The sequence below is a fragment of the Girardinichthys multiradiatus genome, chromosome 24 (assembly GCF_021462225.1).
Source record: "Girardinichthys multiradiatus isolate DD_20200921_A chromosome 24, DD_fGirMul_XY1, whole genome shotgun sequence".
In the NCBI taxonomy this organism is placed as follows: domain Eukaryota; kingdom Metazoa; phylum Chordata; class Actinopteri; order Cyprinodontiformes; family Goodeidae; genus Girardinichthys; species Girardinichthys multiradiatus.
Window position 1 is genome coordinate 11,145,729 of NC_061816.1, and position 19,938 is coordinate 11,165,666.

At 39.6% G+C, this 19,938-nt stretch overlaps 2 protein-coding genes across 6 annotated transcripts in view; one reads left to right on the forward strand and one right to left on the reverse strand.

Annotated features, from left to right (window-relative positions):
- The window catches only part of raph1b (Ras association (RalGDS/AF-6) and pleckstrin homology domains 1b), a 68,122-nt gene extending 59,289 nt beyond the window's left edge, over positions 1–8,833 (reverse strand). For all 5 annotated transcript variants that reach the window (XM_047355678.1, XM_047355677.1, XM_047355676.1 and 2 more), the window contains exon 1: positions 8,546–8,833. The gene's annotated coding sequence lies outside the window, so the exon portion shown is untranslated. The remainder of the gene's footprint in view (positions 1–8,545) is intronic.
- A 3,569-nt stretch (positions 8,834–12,402) lies between these two features.
- si:dkey-1h24.6 lies at positions 12,403–19,217 on the forward strand. The gene is made up of 4 exons (XM_047355681.1): positions 12,403–13,802; positions 14,469–14,798; positions 14,897–15,045; positions 18,894–19,217. The coding sequence occupies exons 1-4, from the start codon at positions 13,739–13,741 to the stop codon at positions 19,008–19,010; spliced, it is 660 nt and encodes a 219-aa protein (XP_047211637.1). The 5' UTR covers positions 12,403–13,738; the 3' UTR covers positions 19,011–19,217.
- Positions 19,218–19,938: the final 721 nt, after the last annotated feature.

Genomic DNA, 19,938 nt, shown 5'->3' on the forward strand with positions numbered 1-19,938 from the left:
TTGAGTTACTGTCAAGGGATTCTGCTGCAAAAAAAAAAAACTGTGCCAATCCACTTCTGCCACTGCAAGCACGGCCCGGCGGACTTTATTGGCTGGATTCTTTCTGCATTGTAGGTCACTGCAGTGGAACTCTAAATTCCTCCTGTGTCCTCAATAAACCCTGACGTAAAGAAGGAATAAATGTACAGCTTGCCAACACTAGGCACTTACAGTTAAATCGGAGCACTACATAGAGGCGTGTGAGAAAAAGAACGACTTCCAGACTTTGGCAGAGGACGCAAGGAAAAAGACAGATGACCTCAGTGTTTCCAAGTTCTTGTCTTTTATATGAAGCCTCTTCCCTCAAAGTGTTTCACATTTTCCTAACAGGTGCTCTTCTGCTTCCTAAAGTCTTTCAGATGGGGTCACTGCTAAGAGCACGTAGAGCTCCCACCAACGACCAGGGCAGTCTGAAAGGAGCAAGCAGCTTCCCCACACTTCCCGTTTCACTTCCTTGAGGTTTCACTGCCCACTTAAGTGCTGCCTGCTGAGGACATAAGTTGGGTAACTTTCCTGCTCCAGACTGGGGGTGTGGTAAGAAGATGCAAGAGAAGAAAATGGGCTACAGCGCATATTTAACGAGTTTTCAGCCCTAGTTTTCAGATCAGAGCTAGTTTGCATGTTGAACTTGAAACGGTTGGAGGATTTCAATAATGTATGGGTGCGTCCGAGTGTGATTATGTACAGCTGCAAAACAGCTTCGGTGACTGCAGTTCAAGAGGATGACTCGAAGAGCCCATATTAAGCTTAATTTCAGTTCTATGCAGAGGTCTAACATAGGGGGTTATATAAAAATGTCCTTTTCATATATGATTGGTTGACTGGTTGGACTAGATTTAGAATTACATATGCTGTTAGTTTAAGGAAGTCATGACACCCTGAACTAACGAGGTTTCCATGGCCTTTTGTCGAGAAACAGGCCCACAGCCTGATAGATTTCCCACCTTAGCCAACAGTGGGCATCAGGTGTTTTCCCCCTATTCTTCCTTAATTGTATGCCAGACCCGCTCGGAGTGTTTGTTGCCAAAAATCTCAATCGTTGTCTCATGTAACTTAAGCAAACAGTCCTTGTCAAAGTCTCTGTAGCGATGAGCGAACTTCACAGGTTTACGTTTGTAGGCTTTTTCCTAACAAGCCTCTGAAACAACTGGTTGGCATTTAATTAGTGTCTAATTGTTGTTTTGGAAGGTTTTGACCTCAGGGTGCCAGTTTTTTCTTGTCTTTCCCATTTTTAAAAGCTCAGGCCTGGCACTAACGTGCATCCTGACTGACCAGATCGTGTCCAGAGAATGCTAAATACAGTGTAAACACACTGAAGACACCCTGAGGACATTTTTCTTTGGACCACCTTCACAGGTGGTCTGGGAAACATCAGCATGCTGCGACTCTCCTGAAGCAGCAGCAATACCTGTATGCCTCTTGCTTTAAGCCATAAAGTGACTACTGTCAATTAATTGAAAACAGTCAGGTAGACCTGATGTTTATTTGAAATACTCCAAAGATGGGACTTGTACAGTTAACAAATTTATTAAGTAAAATCCTAGTCAGGATTAGTCATGAATTTAATTGATCAGTCACTTTTATGCAGAACAATGTGCATAAAGAAAAGAAAAAGCCGTGTGCAAGTAAGCTGTTGGCTGTTTTTAGGCAAAGGTAAAAATAAGCCGAAATTGAACCTTTTACAGCGCCACATTATTTATTCTGCAATTCAACCCTGAGGTCAACGGTTTAAAAAGCAGCTCTAAAAAGAGGTCACCTAAACATTTTAAGCCAAGAGGCAGGCATTTCACTGTGGCGTGAGAGGAAACAGCACACTGTCATTTGTTTACATTTGTGTGTGTCTCCTCTGTCTCCACAAAAATAAAAAACATCTCGGCTGGACACAAGTCGTCGAAACGCCGTTGTGGTTTCATGAGAAAAAGTGCTCATGTTTATCCCAGGCTCTAAAGCAAGGGTGTCAAACTCCAGTCCTCGAGGGTCGGTTTCCTGCGACTTTTAGACATGTCCAACATACCGGAATCAAATGGCTAAATTATCTACTTAGCATGCAGTGAAGTTCTTCAGAGTCCTGCTAATGCTTATTTGATTCAGAGACATCTAAAAGTTGCAGAACATCGACCCTTGAGGACTGGAGTTTGACACCTGTGCTCTAAAGTAAGGGTGGTTGTGATATGCTGCAAAGCACCAACCATTTAATCCAGTAAAGGATGTAAAGCAATCTAGTGAGTACGGTTTAAATCCTGTTTCTCTATATGCCAGGCAACCCATGAATCACCTCCAGTCTATAAAATATTTTCTATAGGCCAGCACTGCAGCCAGACAACACAAACATATATCCTCTGAGTTAGCACTTTGTGTGCTCTTACTACTACTCTTGCTGAAGCACTCCTGCTTGCCTTAAGCACTCCGTGTCATCTGCGATTCAAAGACCTATTATCCCGAATATGACTCCAAAGAATGCCCATCCACACAGACAACCCATGCCATACATCATCCCACCTCGCTACTGTTGTGGTGGAGCATAATCTAGACCCATGAAGAAAGAAACCAAAAGCCATAAATCATCTCTTCCACGTTCGCGGCGCTGATATTGGATACAGCTGCTGAAATTCCAGACGATAACTCCCACAGGGACAGGTTTACGTTTTGTTAATCTTGGGTGTAGAGATCCGATTTGGAGTGATTACTCAACTTAATTTATTGGTAGGCAAACAAAGCCGAGCCCCGGAGCGTCTACGGTCTCAGGTGTTGATCATGCTGACTGCATGTGAGTAATTTAACAACCAACAAGTGAGGTGCCTTGCAAGCATATGCACAACCAGACGTTTGTCATTAACTTCTTCAATAACCGTAACTCTGTTCTCTGTACCTTTACATCGCTATGTCATTTGCCCAAAATTATTAAGAGCCACTGTAGACTGCTTGATGAGTCACAGGCTATAGACCCCTGACATAGGGGACACAGCATATTTGGTCTGATGAGACCAGGTATAACCTTTTTGGTCTACATGCAAAACACTAAGAGCAAACTAATACTACATATAACCCTGAAAGTACCATCCTGACACTAAAGCTGGTCAGACTTGATGGGAAGGTAGATGGAACTAAACCTTGTAGGAAAACCTGGTAGAAGCTGCAATTGGTTTGAGACTGAGGTGGAGGTTTACTTTCTAGCAGAACAACAACCCTAAACACACAGCCAGAGCAATATCAGAATGGTTTAGAGCTAAGCATATATGTTAGAATGGCCTAGTCAAAGTCCAGACCTAAATCTTATTTAGAATTAGTGGCAAGACTTGAAAATTGATGTTCGCAGAGCTATTTTGAAAGGAGGAAGAGAGAAAGTTTCTGATCATTAATGGCAAAATGTTGAAAACCATGCATCTCTTTCCTTTCTTTTCAGCATCATACACTACTTTGTGTTGGTCACATAAGCCTAGTTTTTTATGTTTCCTCTCAGGTGGACTTTTTTTAGCCAACAGAGTCAAGCAGCCAGGAATGAAACAGGCCATCTGCAGTACAGTAGAGGATTAAAAAAAAGGGCGGGGGGAGGTGTTACCCACCACAGAGCATGGAGAATCAGCCACCTGCCTCTACTGAAGACATTGCCATTATTAGCTGCCTGAGCCGCTTGGACAAACTACAGAAAAATGAATCAACTAAAAGGAATCATAATTAAGCAATACAGTAAGTTAGGAGACAGGATAAAATGAAAACATCTCATCTTTTAGAGAGAATATGTGCTCATGCTTGCAGTTCATTGCTGAAAAAACAGAGGAGAGCACGATAATGGCCTCTTTCTGCCTACTCTTATCAGTTAGGAACTGGCTGCAGTGTTCATCAATTCACTGCCTCAATGCAGGCAGGTCACCTCGTTTCCTTGGGATGCATTAGGATCCCAAACAGTGCTGTTTTTATAAGGATGTTAAGCCTTATTGTCTGTAAATGCCTTGGAAAAGGACAAAAACAGTCCTCACAAAAGCAAAAGGGGTGTATCGGGATCTCAAACCGTTTAGTTCCATCAACAGAAGGGGACTGAGCTAATACTCTTGAGTACATGTATAAGTATATGAAAAGGCCAACAGGAAGAGCAACCTGCTATCTACAACAGCAGGCGTTCTGTAGGCTACAGCGAGCCCTGGTTAGCCATTTGTCTTTGTTTGCAAACGTCAGGGGCAGCTGCCACCAAAGGTCAGTAAAATGTTGGCAGAGCGAGGCCCTACAGAGACTGGAGCCACAAGCCCTGTGACAAGCTGTGGACGCACCCACCGGCGTTTTTACTCAGGTCTTACCGACACTGCAAGCTAAATGTTTCACTCCCAACCCTAAACTATCACCAACTCCTACGCTTACGTTAATACAGCACCTTTGAAAAGAATGAATAACCCTATGTTACATTAAAGGCATAGACTCAAAGTAATTCACCCCTTTGATTCTGGTGTGTTGGACTTGGGACACATCAAAAGGTTGACTACAGTTTGCCACCCCGGTTGTAGGACCACCTTTTGATGCAGTTATAGCAACAAGTCTCTACCAGCTTTGCACATCTGGAGAGCTCTTTGCAGATTGGATGGAGGGTATCAGTTTTTAAATCATGGCTTTAGTTCTGGACTTTGACTTGGCCATTCTAACACATATTTATGCCTTGATAGAACCATTTCATTGTATATCTGGCTGTATGTTTATATATACAAAGCTGTCCTGCTGTAGAGTGAACCTCCATCACAGTCTCAAGGCTTTTGCAGGTTTTTCTTTCAGAACTACCCTGTGTTTAGCTCCATCTTCCCATCAAGCATGACCAGCTTCCCTTCCCCTGCTGAAGAAAAAAAAAACATCCTGTCAGCATGATACTGCCACCACCATGTTTCACAGTGAAGATTTGTGTTTGGGGTGAGACGTCTTGTGGTTTTTATCTTCCCATGCTTCCACAAAGGCCAGATCTCCGGCGTTCACGACTAAAAGTGAATTTTATTTAGAGGTACCACAGTAAATGGGGCTGAATACTAAAGTACAGCACACTTTTTTGATTCAGAATTGTAAAAACAAATTAAAAAGATATTTTTCTTCTACTTTGGTTGTAATGTGACAAAATGTGAAAAAGTTCAAGAGGTTCGCATAGTTTCGTAAGGCCTGGTATCAAGTTCTGGCCCCCCCTCCAGATCCCAGCCCGGGTGAGCTGCGTTTGAAGTGCCATCCTCCTTATAGTTGCACCTCTGGCTGTAACACAATCTGGCTAAACTTACACCGACCACCACTGGCATCTCTAGCCTCATCTTTAGAGCTTTTGTGATGGGAAGTCTGAAACCCCAGCATATGTGTGGATGAAGGGATGGATTCGGAGCAGAAAAACATTAGTAGGATTTTGGATAAATCATCCTGTGGCTCAGGATTGTTCCTCAAACTTAAGTAAGAACTGCTGTTCTTATCTTAGCAACAACATTCCAGGGAAACAAAGTATGCTAAAAATTGAAAAAAGAAGATAATTTTGTAGCCTCAAGAAAGAAATCAGGCCGAAAGTAAAACTTACAAATGCTTTAATGCCAGGGTATTGCAGCATGTGCTACACCACCGTAACAGGGCATTAAACCCATTTCTGGCCTTTTAAGACTGAGCTGCACAATACAGTCTCCAAATGCTCTAAGAGAGCTTTGATGTATTTCCTCAACGACAAGAACCCTGTCTGGGTGAAACCCACCGGCCTAAATAAGACAAGAAAAGTTGTCTCCAACAACAAAAGAGCACAAATATCCTTCAGACGTCCTAATTTACATAACTAGTTGTAATTAAAGTCTAAGAAAGTACTTTTGGAATAGGATGGAGCACCGCTAACAGCGCCCAAAGGAATACATCACCAAGTTTTCCAGATGTGTTTTGGATCTTTTACGTCTGTGTCTCTGACAAGACAAAGAAGGAAATCTGATCCCATGTTCTGCTACTTTCCTCTTGTGAAAAAAAAAAAAAAGACATAAGCTTAACACAGTCTACTTGAGAAGGGAGCATGCAGAGGGCTAGTGGTTATTTTCAGCCCATTAACGGCACTGTAAACGAATGGGATATACTGTTGCTGTACTGTTTCTATCCCCAGAATAATGTGCTTCTAGTCTACTGCTTTGGTGATGCAAATCAAACGTGCCTTAAGGACACAGACGGTCTATTATAATGTGACTATGGGAATAAAGGCTAGGCCAAGTGGCTGTTTAGTTGTTTCTTCTCAAAGTGTGTTATTCAGCCATAAATTAAAACCACATAGTCATAGATTACTAAGACATGTCAGTAGAGAAGGGAATAAAGTAGTCAAGGCAGCTTTAGTCATACACAGAAAAACATGTTTAACAAACCAAATAAGAGGCAAATCAGATGTAAATGAAGTGAGGTAGTTACAAAAAGAAGCAAAAAACCAAGTGTTGGTTTATCTAGCAGAAGAGGAAGAAAACTTGGCAACAAATAAATGCAAAACTGACAAATAATTGATTTAAAAAAGGGAAAAATAGGCAAAATGAAAGTGAACAGAAACAAAAATGATTTAGTTCTTAACCAGAAAAAGATGGACTGCTCCTTCCAGTCTCTTGCATAAAACACGTCTTGATGTCTCTGCATGTTTTCTGAAAGGACCAACAGGGCACTGGGTGGGTTAGAGGGGGTTTAAAATCAACCTGCTGCTGTTACACCTCTGAGTCACCAAGCAAGATAGTCACAGCTCTGTAACACCTTGCTTATATAAGGTTTGTCCAAGGTACAGCGCCTGATGTCACTGTTTGAAAGCTTGTGATAAAAACTATCCAAGGCCGGAGTCCAGTAATATGCTCTGTCTTGGTGCTCTTGTTGCAGGACGGCACGTTCAATGGGTGTTAAGTGTGCCAACCGATGAACCTTCTGATTAGGAATTCACCCTTAAACAAATCTCCTTTAGAGCACCCATAATCAGTGTACAATAATTCTGTCCGGATTTGACTGGCCTATACATTGTGTTTTTCGTGCTTGACTCGATTTAAGGTGGTCCTAATGCCAAGACAGCACTGAAAATACCTATTTGTTGTAGAAATAAAAGGTTTCATAGATTTCTAACTGGATTTTAAAGAATCTAAATACAAAGTAATCCAGGAAGTCTGAGCAATCCAAACATTTCAGATTTTGAACTACAGGTGGTTCCAGACTCCATAATAAAGAGCGCAATAGCCCTTTATTTAGACCTCAGTATAAACTCCAATATAGGTACCAACTTCAGTGTCATCAGCACTCCCTGTTGTTCAGCAATATTTTACATTTATTTCACTGTGCATGCCACAGGTGGACATTCAACAGTCCATTAGCCTCTTTTACAAAACATTCCCATCAAAAAGCTGCAAAGACGAGCCACCTCCAAACTCCCTCTTGCCATTCGAAAGAGACAAGAGAAGCACCACTGACAACTTCTTATTGGCCTTGTGGCGCCCCCTAGGCCATGCAGCCCTGGATAGAAAGCCATATCACCCATATCAAAAACAGACAACTCCTATAGCTAGCCAGAAATGTGGCTCAGGTAGGTCAACGCAGGGTCACCAGCTTCTGGTTATTAAAGACACTTCAAAGACTTCAGTGGAAAACAGAGGAAGGCATGTTCAAGTCATAAATAATGATTTTACGGGCGTTCTAGTTGGTTTGGCCACTCATGCAACCGCATGGGTTTAAACTTCACCTCCCCCAAAGGGCTCCAATGTGAGAGCTGGGTTGTGTTTAAGGTGGGCACATTTGCATTGAAACTGGCTGCATGATATCCAATCTGCTGCCGCCGGCGTCACCCAACAAAGAGGATTACAACGGCGTTCATGCGCTACAGAAGAGGACTGCTTCATCACCAGCTGAACATAAGCACAACCCCAAAAACTCCGTTATTTTTGCAGCATTTCTAATGTGTTGTATTCCTTAAATTCAGCAGTGAAACCCAAACATTAGCTCGACGGTCTCCTCGACCATTAACAGAGGGTGATCCAGCCTCCTCCCGGTGACAGGGTGGAGACTACATCTTTTTGTTCAGCTGGATGCAGACAGAGGGGCAACCAAAATTCGCCCTGGAAATACTCCCAGGCAGCGTCAAAGCTGTGCTTTGGAAATGAAAACTGACAAATGCTCCCAAACAATGAGCTCATGTTGAATTGTCACTCCCAGGAGAGTGACGACTCTTTTCCCAGTCGACCCAAACGCTGCACAGCCCTTCTCCCTGTGAAAGGGATTGTTCAATGGCCGCAGATGAGACACACAGACGCCCCTCATTCAAACATCCTAAGGCAGAAAACAGCCAACAACAGAGAATTACACACGTTTGTATGGGAGTAGCTGTTTTTTTTTATTTTTTTAAAGTCGGAGAGCTATTTCTTTATTTCTTTTCCCGAGGTCACAGTTTGGGATGGGCTAAATATACTATATTAAAGAGACATTTATGGCATTTTATCTGTATAAATTGCTTTATTCAAAGAATAAAAACGACTAAAGTTTCCAACATGGAATAGAGAACTAAAAATCTACTTACAGTGAAATAGGATTCACAAAGAGGCTCCCTTTCCTTCTATGCTGTCCAAGATAATGAATATCCCTGCCCTCAGTGGGAGAAAACAGAAGGGGAAAACTCCTGCTACGATATGGATAATTAACTATTTCAAATATGAATCTATTTTAAATTGTCCGTTGTCCTCATGTTTTCGCACGCTGCCTCGCCTGCAATCCACAAATCTGTTCCCATTCCCATTCTTCTCTCCCGCAGCTGCTGGGGAGACACGCTGCGCGTCTCCGTCGTTTCCTGTCCAGCCCAGGAACGGACGCTGCCTTCAGGGACCGTCGGAAATTACGTTAGAGCCCATGAGTAGGGGGAGATGTCTACAAGGTGCAGAGTCTTGCAACGCATGGTAGGGGATTTTGCATTAATCATTTTTCACAAATAAAAGTATGAAAAGTCATTTTTATTGTGTGTAATTTAATCTGATTAGAAATCCAGTTGACCTGAAAAGGCCTCAGAGGTTTGGTAGAGAACATTAGTTAACAATCAGCATAATGAAGACCAAGGAACACAGCAGACAGATCAGGGAGTAAGCTGCAGTGAAGTTTAAAGCAGGGGTATGGTCCACAACAATCTCCCAAGCTTTGAACATCTCATGTGAAGATGTTCCAGTAGGAGCATCGACAAACTGGAAAGCCGACCAAGGAGAACATTAATTAAAGAAGCAGAGAAGAGGCTCATGCTACCGCTGGAGGAGCTGCAGAGATCAACAGCTCAAGTGGGGGAAGTTTTTTACAGAACAACCTTTAGTCATCGACTTCACATTTCGGTTTTTATGGAAGTGCACTAATAAGTAAGCTATTGTTGAATGAATGCTACACGTCTTGTTTGTAGTTTGCCACTAGCAATGTAGGGGACTCAACAAACACATGGCAGACGGTCCCCTAGTCGGATGAGACTAGAATTTGGACCATTCAAAATATTGTGTGGAGAAAAGGCTAAAACTGCACATCACCCTGAACCTCACTTTTAAACATGGTGATGACCGACATGAAACTGGGATTGAGCGTCATCTTTCAACAGGACAGGGACCTTAAATATACAACAAAAACTGCAAAAGTATAGTTTAGATCCATTATTTTCAAACTGTGGTACATGTACCACTGGTGGTCCCCGAGTTGCCTTTAGTGGTATTTAGACAAAATATTTGAATGTTTAATGCAAACAAATTGAGCTTTGCTTTATCAGAAACTTCTGAAAAGAGAAATGTAGTGGAGAAAAGTCCAAGAACTCCAAAATCATAAAATTGCAAGGCACATAAAATCTTGTCAATTCAAATATTCTGTAAAAAGGGGAAGCTTAATTATACAAAATCATTCAACCAATCATGTAGTTAACAAAGCTAAGAGCAAGACACAACACAGTCTAAATCCATTTGCAATATGGTGTAAAATATTTGTCAAGATGGTGGAACTTATAAAACTACAAGCGTAGATCAAACAATATTCCTGTGTTAGAAGGGCCCAGTCAAAGTCCAGACCTCAATCTGTTTAATAATCTGTGACAAAACATTTAAATTGATGTTCACAGACTCTTCCTGTCTAATCTGACTGATCTTCAGCTAATTTACAAAGAGGAATAGGCGAGAGTTCATGTTCCCGCAAAAAAAAGAAGTAAACCATTTATCTTTTTCCTTCCACTTCACAATTGTGCTCCTCTTTGTGTTGGTCTATAACATAAAATCCCATTAAAATACACTAAAGTTTGAGTTTGGAACATGACAAGGTGTGAAGAGGCAGGAATACAATTGCAAAGTACTTTAGATGAGTATTGAACCAAGCAATAATTACATGCTCACAGTGTTTTGGTGCTATTTAATAACTACAGTTACAATGTGGCTCAATTGGGGACAAAATTCCTCTGCAGTGATACAGTAAAACAATCATTGCCAGCTGTAAGCACAATAATTAGTTATTACAGTTGCCACCCCTAGACTTGAGGTGGATGTTGCAGAACAGGAGATCATTGAACCTCTCTCCTCCATTTCCTGACTTAGAGTGCATAAATAGCCTGCCTTACAACCCTACACTACCATGTGCCGCCAAACAAAAACAGTATTTCCTAGTCATGGCTTCAAACACCTAGTAAGGTGAGAAAACTGAAGCAAATGAAAAAGTGAAGGTTAAATCACTTTTGTCTTTTTAGGTTAAAGTGGCTACTAAAAGGAGGTAAACCTCTTTTGGTACCAAACAAGAAGCCCGGGTGTGTTTGTTTGGACCTACAGGATGGGTGAGAACCATCACTAGAATAATTATAAAGTGCTTTGTTGCCATCTAGTGGGCCTAAGCGAAATATTCGACTTATTTGTTTTTTTACCAATCAGACAGTCATGGTGGTTTCAGAGAACAGTCACTGTCTCCTACACCTGGTCTGAATGTGCTTTGCCAGTACATAGATAATGACTCATACTACTTAGACTGTTTCTTAATCATTTCTCATAAATGTGTCTTTCTCTGCCTGTCAGCAATTTCTGAAATCATACTTTGGGAGTCATACGTGTCAGTTGAGGGTCTGCCAGGGTGTTCAGTAAACACTCCACCTGGGACATGGACAGGGTCACTGCACTTTCCTTGTTCAATTGTGTAACCACAGAAATGTACTTTGGACAGACGAGCCCAAAGTGGAAATGTTTGGACGTACTGCACAATGTTACATTTGTTGGAAAACAAACACATTTTTTTTAATATGTTCCATACCAATTGTGAAACATGGTGGTGAAGGGGTCATGATTTGGACTCACTGTAGCCACAGGACTGGCCTACTTTGATTTGACTATAAACTCTTCTGTATACAAAGCCATTTTAGTCTGTATGAAACCAATCCTAAAAGCAAAACAGAATATCTAACAAAGAAATGTCAAGATGTGGTGGTTTGAGAGAACGGAGCAGACACACAAAAGAACACAGAAGCACTGATCCAGGAGTAATTTCTATGTGAAAGAAAAGTTAAATGTTAAAGGCAGTATCTCCTTTAGTGGCTTCATCTAGGAAAGAAACACAGATAAACTAAGCCAATTTTCAAGTCTATAGGATGAAAGAGAGCACATAGACTTAGTCCCAGTAAAAGCTCAGCCAATAACTATATCAAGGAGAGGGAAGGCTTGGGTTATACACCGAAAGACAGGGCCAGGTGTATCATCTATAGAAGGAGAGCATTAAGTTGTTGGCAGCAGCAGCCCAGCCAACGCCTCCCCCCAGGAAGGTGTTGCAGATAAACAGAGAGACAGGCCTGATGTAGCTTTTAAAAAATAAAATAAATCAAATAAATTTAGACTTAGGCAGCATCAGTGGCTAACGCCCAGGCAGCATTCAGGGGCTAAGGGTCTTGCTCGGGGACCCAGAGTGACAGGCTATGGGATTCAAACCAGGAAACTTGTGGCCTCTCCAGGAAGCAAATGCCCTGCTCTCTAACCACTAGGCCACCACTCCCCCTAGGAGGAGAAAGAAAAAGACAGGGAATATAAAGTTAAAGTTAAAAGTTGAAACAACAGCAAATACAGCTAAATTGAAGAGTAGTAGGAGAATGTAGCAGAGTGAGGGAAAGTAGTTATTATGTCATCCAGCAGTCTAAACCTATAGCAGCATTTACCTATTTATGTTTGACCGATTTTTGTCTTTGTTGTAAAAAGCTTCTTGGCAATAAGTCTTATTCCATTGGAGAGTCGATTCATTTCCCTTATTTGTAAGGAAAATGCATTTGTGGGCTGAGCAGTGGTTGACTATATAGGCTTGCCAATCCTGCCAATCCTGCCAATCTTCTCTGCCAGTGCCAAACAGCTTTTGGTAAAGGCGGTTTGATGATGTTGGGTGGCATCTCCCTCTCAGGAAAGCAAGTCTCAGCATCATTGGAGGCAATCTGAAAGCAGAGACATATTAAGATTAGATTCTACAGCAACTGGTAATCCCATATCTCCGCTTTTTGAAAAGGAACTCTGTCCTCTAAGATCTCGGTGCTTGCCCCATGGAGCAGGATTTATCAGAGACTACTGCCAGAATTTGGAAATAGATAAGATGGAATGGGCTGCTGTAGACCCCAGAGTGACCAACACTACATTAGGTGACTTACAATAAATGCTGCTTGAAGAATGGGATGCCATCCCATGGCAGTGTACAACCAAGCTGCTGACCAGCATGAGGAAGAAGAGTTGTCAATATGTCTTGTTTCTTCAAATTTCAATCATCTAGTTCAATAAACAACACCAAACAAGAGCCAAGAGCAGAATAAGTGGATGTATTTCATGGGTGAAACCCACAAATGCATTTTCCTTACAAATGTGGCACCATTTAAAGGGAACTAGAAAGATTTTCCAACATCTAGGTATAGCTATAGCTGCAAAAGAATGTCCTATTTAATGCATTTAACTCCTTACATATAGACAACTTCAGGATTTTGTAATGTTTTTTTTTTTATATAAACGCCAAATATGGGGTTATGTCATGTGCTTTTGATCAGATGAGACGTAAAACCTCACGGTTGAAGGAGGATGTGCACAATAGCTTTTCAGATTGATTTTACATTGAAATTCTTGCTGTACCCATTTATAACTCTTATTAGCTTGGTGTTAATTTTAAAGAAATCACAGTAATGGAACCTTATAGGTTCATTTTTAAGCGAATATTGTTTTATTTCTAGCCAGGAAATGTCATTTGTGGTGCATAGAGGAAATAAAAACAACACGTTTTGTATCAGTTTTGTATTGTAATTGTGTTTACCACGCAACTATCATTTCTCTAAATTGTACACACTAATACAATAAATCTCATAAATTAACCAGTGCACACACACAAAAGATAAAGAAACAACAGTTAATATATATTTTTTTCCCCTGCAGATTTAAATTCATGATCACAAACTATAAGTCACAGTATATCAAAAACTGGGAGAGAGCGGAAACTTTATAAGAGGAGGCGTTTTCTGCCACAGGATGTTTTCTCTCAAGAGAGAGCGCATGAGCTTCAATCTGCAACTCTGTGGGTGAGGTTTGATGAGGATGTGATGTATTAACATGAAAAGAACACGTGCGTGGAAGCAGGGTTGACTATATCGGGGTAACAGATCAGATTGCTCTGCAGCGTACGGCTTCATGCAGCTCATTTGAGGAGCTTGGAGTTTTTAGGTGATTACGGAAATTTGTTTTCCTGGAAGAAAGTTCTGCTGGAAGAGGGGACCATGATGGGAGTCTGCTGGTTGGTAATAATTCTACTGTGCTGCACATCCTATTACAGATGCTACGGTACGTTAACTATCTACGTTAGTTCAGCAAACGTATATTATTTACAGTATATTGTTAGCCTCACAGCATAATATATAGGCAAAAATGACATAGGCAATTATTCTATGAGGCTATTAATATATTGAGAATTAAAATATTGAAATGTGGTAATAGAAGTTTGGTTTAATTTCCATAACTAATTTTATTTAATCTCATTATCAATGCTTTCTATTGTTGAGGCACAGCTAATAAGAAGCAAAATATTGTGTAGCACCAAAGGTAAAGCAGTTGGTGCAAACACAGTTTTATTTGAGAGAAATGCACATGAACCACATCGCTTGACAAACTTGTATTTTTACCATATTGGAAAGAGGTAAAAGTGGTTAAAACAGCTGATATCAAGCACATTCCACTGTGGGCGTGTGGTTTCTCTGAAACAACCTGTTTCTAGGTGCAAATTTCATTTAGACAAATTTAAAGCAAAAACTACGTTTGCAGGAGGGACGTGTTTATGAAGCTCCTTTCTTTGCAAACTTCTTTGGAAGATGATTTGGCTTGCCTTGTTTGTTCAAAGGAATTTTCAAAAATATTAATTCAGGACAAATATTTAGGGAAGTGTGTAAGAAACATATGATCACCACTAAAAACTGAATTGACACTTAATCACTTCCACATCTTTACCTCCAGAGCAACAGGGAGACCTTCTCTGCAATACAGCGGAAAGCCCTGATCATGTGTTTGTGCCATGCCCAAACATGACCGCTGAAGATGTGACTTTCAAACTTTACAGAAACAATAAGGTGATCTACCAACTATGCACTGATACTCAAAAACAAAATTGTAACCTAACCATGGCAGGTGTCAACCCATGCAAAAATGAGAAGAATGAACTTACAGGGTTCAAGCTTACCAGAAAGACAATCACAAAGCAAGTAGTCTACGTTTGTGAGGGTACTATCATGTACCCTCCTCCTGTCACATCCAAGGACAGTAAATCAGTCTTGGTCCTAGAAGAAGGTAAATATATCAAAGATTTAAAGCAAAATCCATCTAAATATTAAATGTGCATATGCTATGATTAGCTAAAAAACTTAATTAACATATGCTTCTTTCAGAACAAGGATGCCAGTGCAAAACAGAAAAATGTAAAAGAGACGATCCAGAGCCACCAAAAACAGACAGACCTGTATGGATCTGGATAATGGTTGTTGCACTTCTTAGCACCTACAGCCTAGCAGTTACTATTGCTGCCTTGGTTATCTGGGTAAGATATTTCTAAACATCACCCATCCCAGGAGGAACACTTACTCATTCATTGTTTTTTTTGGCTCTTTAAAATTAAACTTTATTTTTATTTTTTATTGAACCAAAGTAAAAGAAGTAGTTTCATCAGAGCTACAAGTCCATTACTGCTATTTTAAAACAGATAAATTATTATTGTGTACCTAAATACTAAGAAGAAAAAATGTTACATAACTAAATGTTAGTCATTATGTTAATTAGACATTAATGTTACCTAACTCGTAATAAATATTTATTGGGCATTAATAAATGTTAGACAACAAATAATCAGGCAATCAAATATCAATTACACATTATATGTTAACTATGCATTAATAAATGTTACTAAATAATTAATCAATGTTAACTGGGCATTGACAAAAGATATGCATCACAATTTAACATTGGGGATTTATGAATGTTAAGCAACATTAACTGTTAATTAGATAATAATAAGCATTAATTAAGCCTTAAGTTATTAATAAATTTAAATTACTCACTAGTTATGTCTCAATTCAATTTTATTTATATAGCACCAATTCACAACACGTGTCGTCTCAAGGCACTTTACAAAGTCAATTCAATCGAATCATACAGATTTCGAGTCAGGTACATACATTCGAATTAATCCTAACTATCAACAGTGCAGTCAGATTCAGTTATTTATTCCAATTGGTTAAAAAGGTTTTCTATCAAAGGAAACCCAGCAGATTGCATCGAGTCAGTGACTTGCAGAAGTCACTTCTCCTGGATGAGCATGTAGAGACAGCGGACAGTCGCTAGTGTTGACTTTGAAGCAATCCTTCATAAGGAGCATGCATGTAGCGACAGTGGAAGGGAAAGCTCCCTTTTAACAGAAAGAAACCTCCAGCAGAACCAGAACCAGGCTCAGTGTGAGCGGCCGTCAGTTTAGCCAGTAGCTATGTCTAGGAGAGACAGGGTTAACACTGAAAGACAGGGCCAAGTGTATCATCTGTAGAAGGTGAGCATTAAGTTGTTGGCAGCAGAAACTTAGCTGATGTCCCACCTCCAGGAGGGTGCCACAGCTAAACACAGAACAAGCTCAGATGTTGCTGTTAGAAATAGAAAAAGCAGAGAGAGAACATAGAGGAAAAGCTGAAATAACAGCAAATAACACAAAATTGGAGAGTAGTATGAGAACGTAGCAGAGAGAGTGAAAGTGGTCATTATGTCCTCCAGCAGCCTGAGCCTATAGCAGCATAACTACAGAGATAGCTCAGGATAAACTAAGCCACTCTAACTATAAGCTTTATCAAAAAGGAAAGTTTTAAGCCTAGCCTTAAAAGTAGACAGGGTGTCTGCCTCACGGACTAAAACTGGGAGCTGGTTCCACAGGAGAGGAGCCTGATAACTAAAGGATCTGCCTCTCATTCTACTTCTAGAGACTCTAGGAACCACCAGTACACCTGCAGTCTGAGAACAAAGTGCTCTGTTAGGAATATATGGAACAATCAGATCTCTGATGTATGATGGAGCTAGATCATTAAGGGCTTTATATGTGAGGAGGAGAATTTTAAATTATATTCTGGATTTAACAGGGAGCCAATGAAGGGAAGCTAAAATAGGAGAACTATGATCTCTCTTTTTCATTTTCATCAGAACTCTTGCTGCAGCATTTTGAATCAGCCGTATACATACTGAATATTATATAATCAGCATTTTCTGTTTACAATTACACACCTAAAAACATAGTATTCAGTGAAATGCCAGCAAACACTGATACATGGAAATATGGATTATCAATTCAGGAACCATTCAAACCACTGACCCACAGCCATATTTTTATTAACATTGCCAACACACAGTGCTCAGTGTTAACAGGTGCATTGTAAAGGGTTTGACAACAAAAAAGTTGATAGATTAAGCATTTTTTCCACATTTTCAGGAGGTGATAATGATTTTTTTTAGACATTCTTTGGAAAATAGCTCAGAGGGAGCCCAGCTCTGTTATAGAAGTTGGTTTTGGGTATCGGAGTAAAACCACTCTGTTTTTTTCAGAAGCTACAGGTTGCAATGTACTGATAATAATCAATTAAACATTGACAGAATTAAGAGAAAGTCAAATTTCCTGGAATGAAACATTCAGCTTTATCTTCAGTTCTTTTACAAGTTTTAAAACGTTGTTGAAGTGAAATGTATAATTACTGCTAGAAATGTGTGTTTACAGCAAGGTGGAGGCTTATTAATGCACATGTCAAAGTTGTGTCAGCCGAACGTTCATGCAAAAGTGCTTCTTCAACATGACATCGGCGTCTACCTTATTTGCATAATGTGGGCCTGGCAGTAGTTTTTTTTTTGCCTGAACCAATTGAAGAGCAGCATATCTAATCCATATTCACATAGATGGTTACACAAAACAAGTGCTGAAACAACCTAAATGATAAAAGTGATCCCATTTAGAAATGAAGCACTCAAAAAAACTTAATGCACTTTTAAATTCTGTGATTTTCATATACCATAATAGTATGATAAAATTCAATACTCAAGATATATGTGACCGGTTAATTAATAAATTATTAACTGATTGGTGTTAAATTAGATATAGTAGTACTTGCCAGTAAATGTTTGCTTAAGCAGAAATCCTTGCTTTAGCATTTTATTATAAAACTAAATTTGTGCAGCTCATGACGATCATTAAAAATAAAATGAAGGGCTTTCTAACGTTGCACTGCTATGTTTGAAATGTGCTGCTCAACAGCTGTGTTACATATCTTTTGAAAGTATTTTTTCCTGCTAGTGTGAACCATTATCACCAACAACCCTAAAAGTTTATGATACATGGATCTCAGAAGTGTACACACCCTTTAACGCTGAAAACATTTTATGCTGCATTAAACAAGTGTCCCCAAATATGTTACAGGTATAGAAAGCCTGCCTGCATGGTGCTTAAAAAATTAGCCATCACTTATTGTTGTCCAGGCAGTTTTGCACTTTGCGATATGCATAAAGAGAAGTTGAAATAACTATAAATTTGTGATATATTGTGCAGTCCTAGTTTGGGATGAAAAACGACACTGTGCTGCAACTTAATAAAATTATACTCACGGTAAAACAAGGTAGTACAAACACACCATAAGGGCCATCTTTTCCTCAGATAATACAGGGTCAAGATAAATTAAACTGGGGAACTGTTCCAAATACCAGTTGGTTCAACAAAATAATTGCTTCACCTGAAGAAAATAAAAAGTTTGAAATGGTCTGAGTCTAGAACTAAGTCTGGCAGAAACTCTGTAGGGTCACCTGAAGGGGACTGAGGACAGAGATGTAGTCACAATCTGATAGATTTGGAGAACTTTGGCAGAGTATCACTAAATCAAGCCATAGTCTAGTGATGGACTGTTTTTAATTTAAAAGGCGCTATAACCAAGTTATTATTTTAAGGGTGTACGCAGTTGTTTAACAAGAATAATGCTGCTTTTTTATGTTCTTTCCCCTAATTAGGCTTTCTTTATTTTCCAATTGAATTGCACATGGCATGTTATGTTGAAGGTAAAAAAAAAAAAGTTTTGAATGTTTGTTCATTGACAAATGTTTAATGCTACAAAACCACAGCATTTAACAGAGGTGTTTCTGATTGTTATTGTGTTTTATTGTTGATTTCAGAGGTCTGCCCACTAAGATTGACAGAAAACTATTTGATATAGTTTTTTTTTATATTTTTCCATAAAATATATTTTTTGGAAAATATATTTCCATGACGGCAAATACCACAACTTATCTTGACTCAAAGCTTCAATTGTATCTGCTACTTTCCTATATTTAGATTTACAGGTGACAGCCACTGATTCAGTTGCTTTGAATGTCTTGCAGTACAAGATGAAAGACGTAGATTCCCAGAATGACTACATGAACACCAAACCCATAGCTCTTCCAAAACACAGAAGGAAAAGAGGACTCCAGCATCCTATACCAAAAAACTACTGGTGATTTGGACATCACTGGATCATTTTCCTTGCAATCCCTTAACACACTGACTATCTTTGGGACTTATGAATATAACATTATTAATCACTTTGTTTCATTTATGTATTTTGTTTTTTAAGAGACTTTTTGTATGTTCTTCAGAAAAACAGCGCTTCTTTTACGAGGGTGTCTGAAATAATTATGGATGTATTAAAAACAATGTCAAGTTTTTCTCTCTTCCTGTTTCACTCACTGTAGCAGATACATGCGTTGTTGGGAACCCCTAACTTTGTGGTTGAAACAGAAGGTGGTGTCTCAATGAGGGGATTTAACCACATTTAAAAAACTTCTTTCAGTTTGTAAATCAGTGCAACACCTTGTGGGTCAAGAGAGGCCACAACTTAAAAAACAAACAGTTTATCAAGCTGCAACACCTTTCTTGCAAACGTGTTCTCTTTTTTTTCTGAGAAACTATATTGAGACAGAACTGAGGTTGATGACAAGCAGAAACATTGCAAGCAGTTTGAAAATAACAAGCTGCACCATTTCCTGTCTCCCTTCCTTTATTTCTTTCTTTCGTTCTTTGTGCTTTCTGCAGAGGTCGGAGCTTCAAAGGCGCTCCACCTTTACCATGCTCACCTTGCAATTTCTGTGCAAGTGCTTGAGCTGGTTTTATTGGTTTCATTTAGTAGCAAGTTTCTTTTCACAGCCACCACAAGCCCTGATAAAATTAGCATAATGTTTCTGAAGCCTTTTAACTGGTTTGGGAGTTAAGCAGATGACTAAAAACACGTCTAAATTATTTGTCATTTAAGTTATCACATTTTTTACGTTGTAAGTGAATAAGCAACACTCAGAATAAAAGATCAGTTCAGGTATTTGCTGTGACACCTTTATAAAGCTATTTCAAATCATAGTTTACCCAAAAAGTGAGTTTCTCTTGACAAAATAT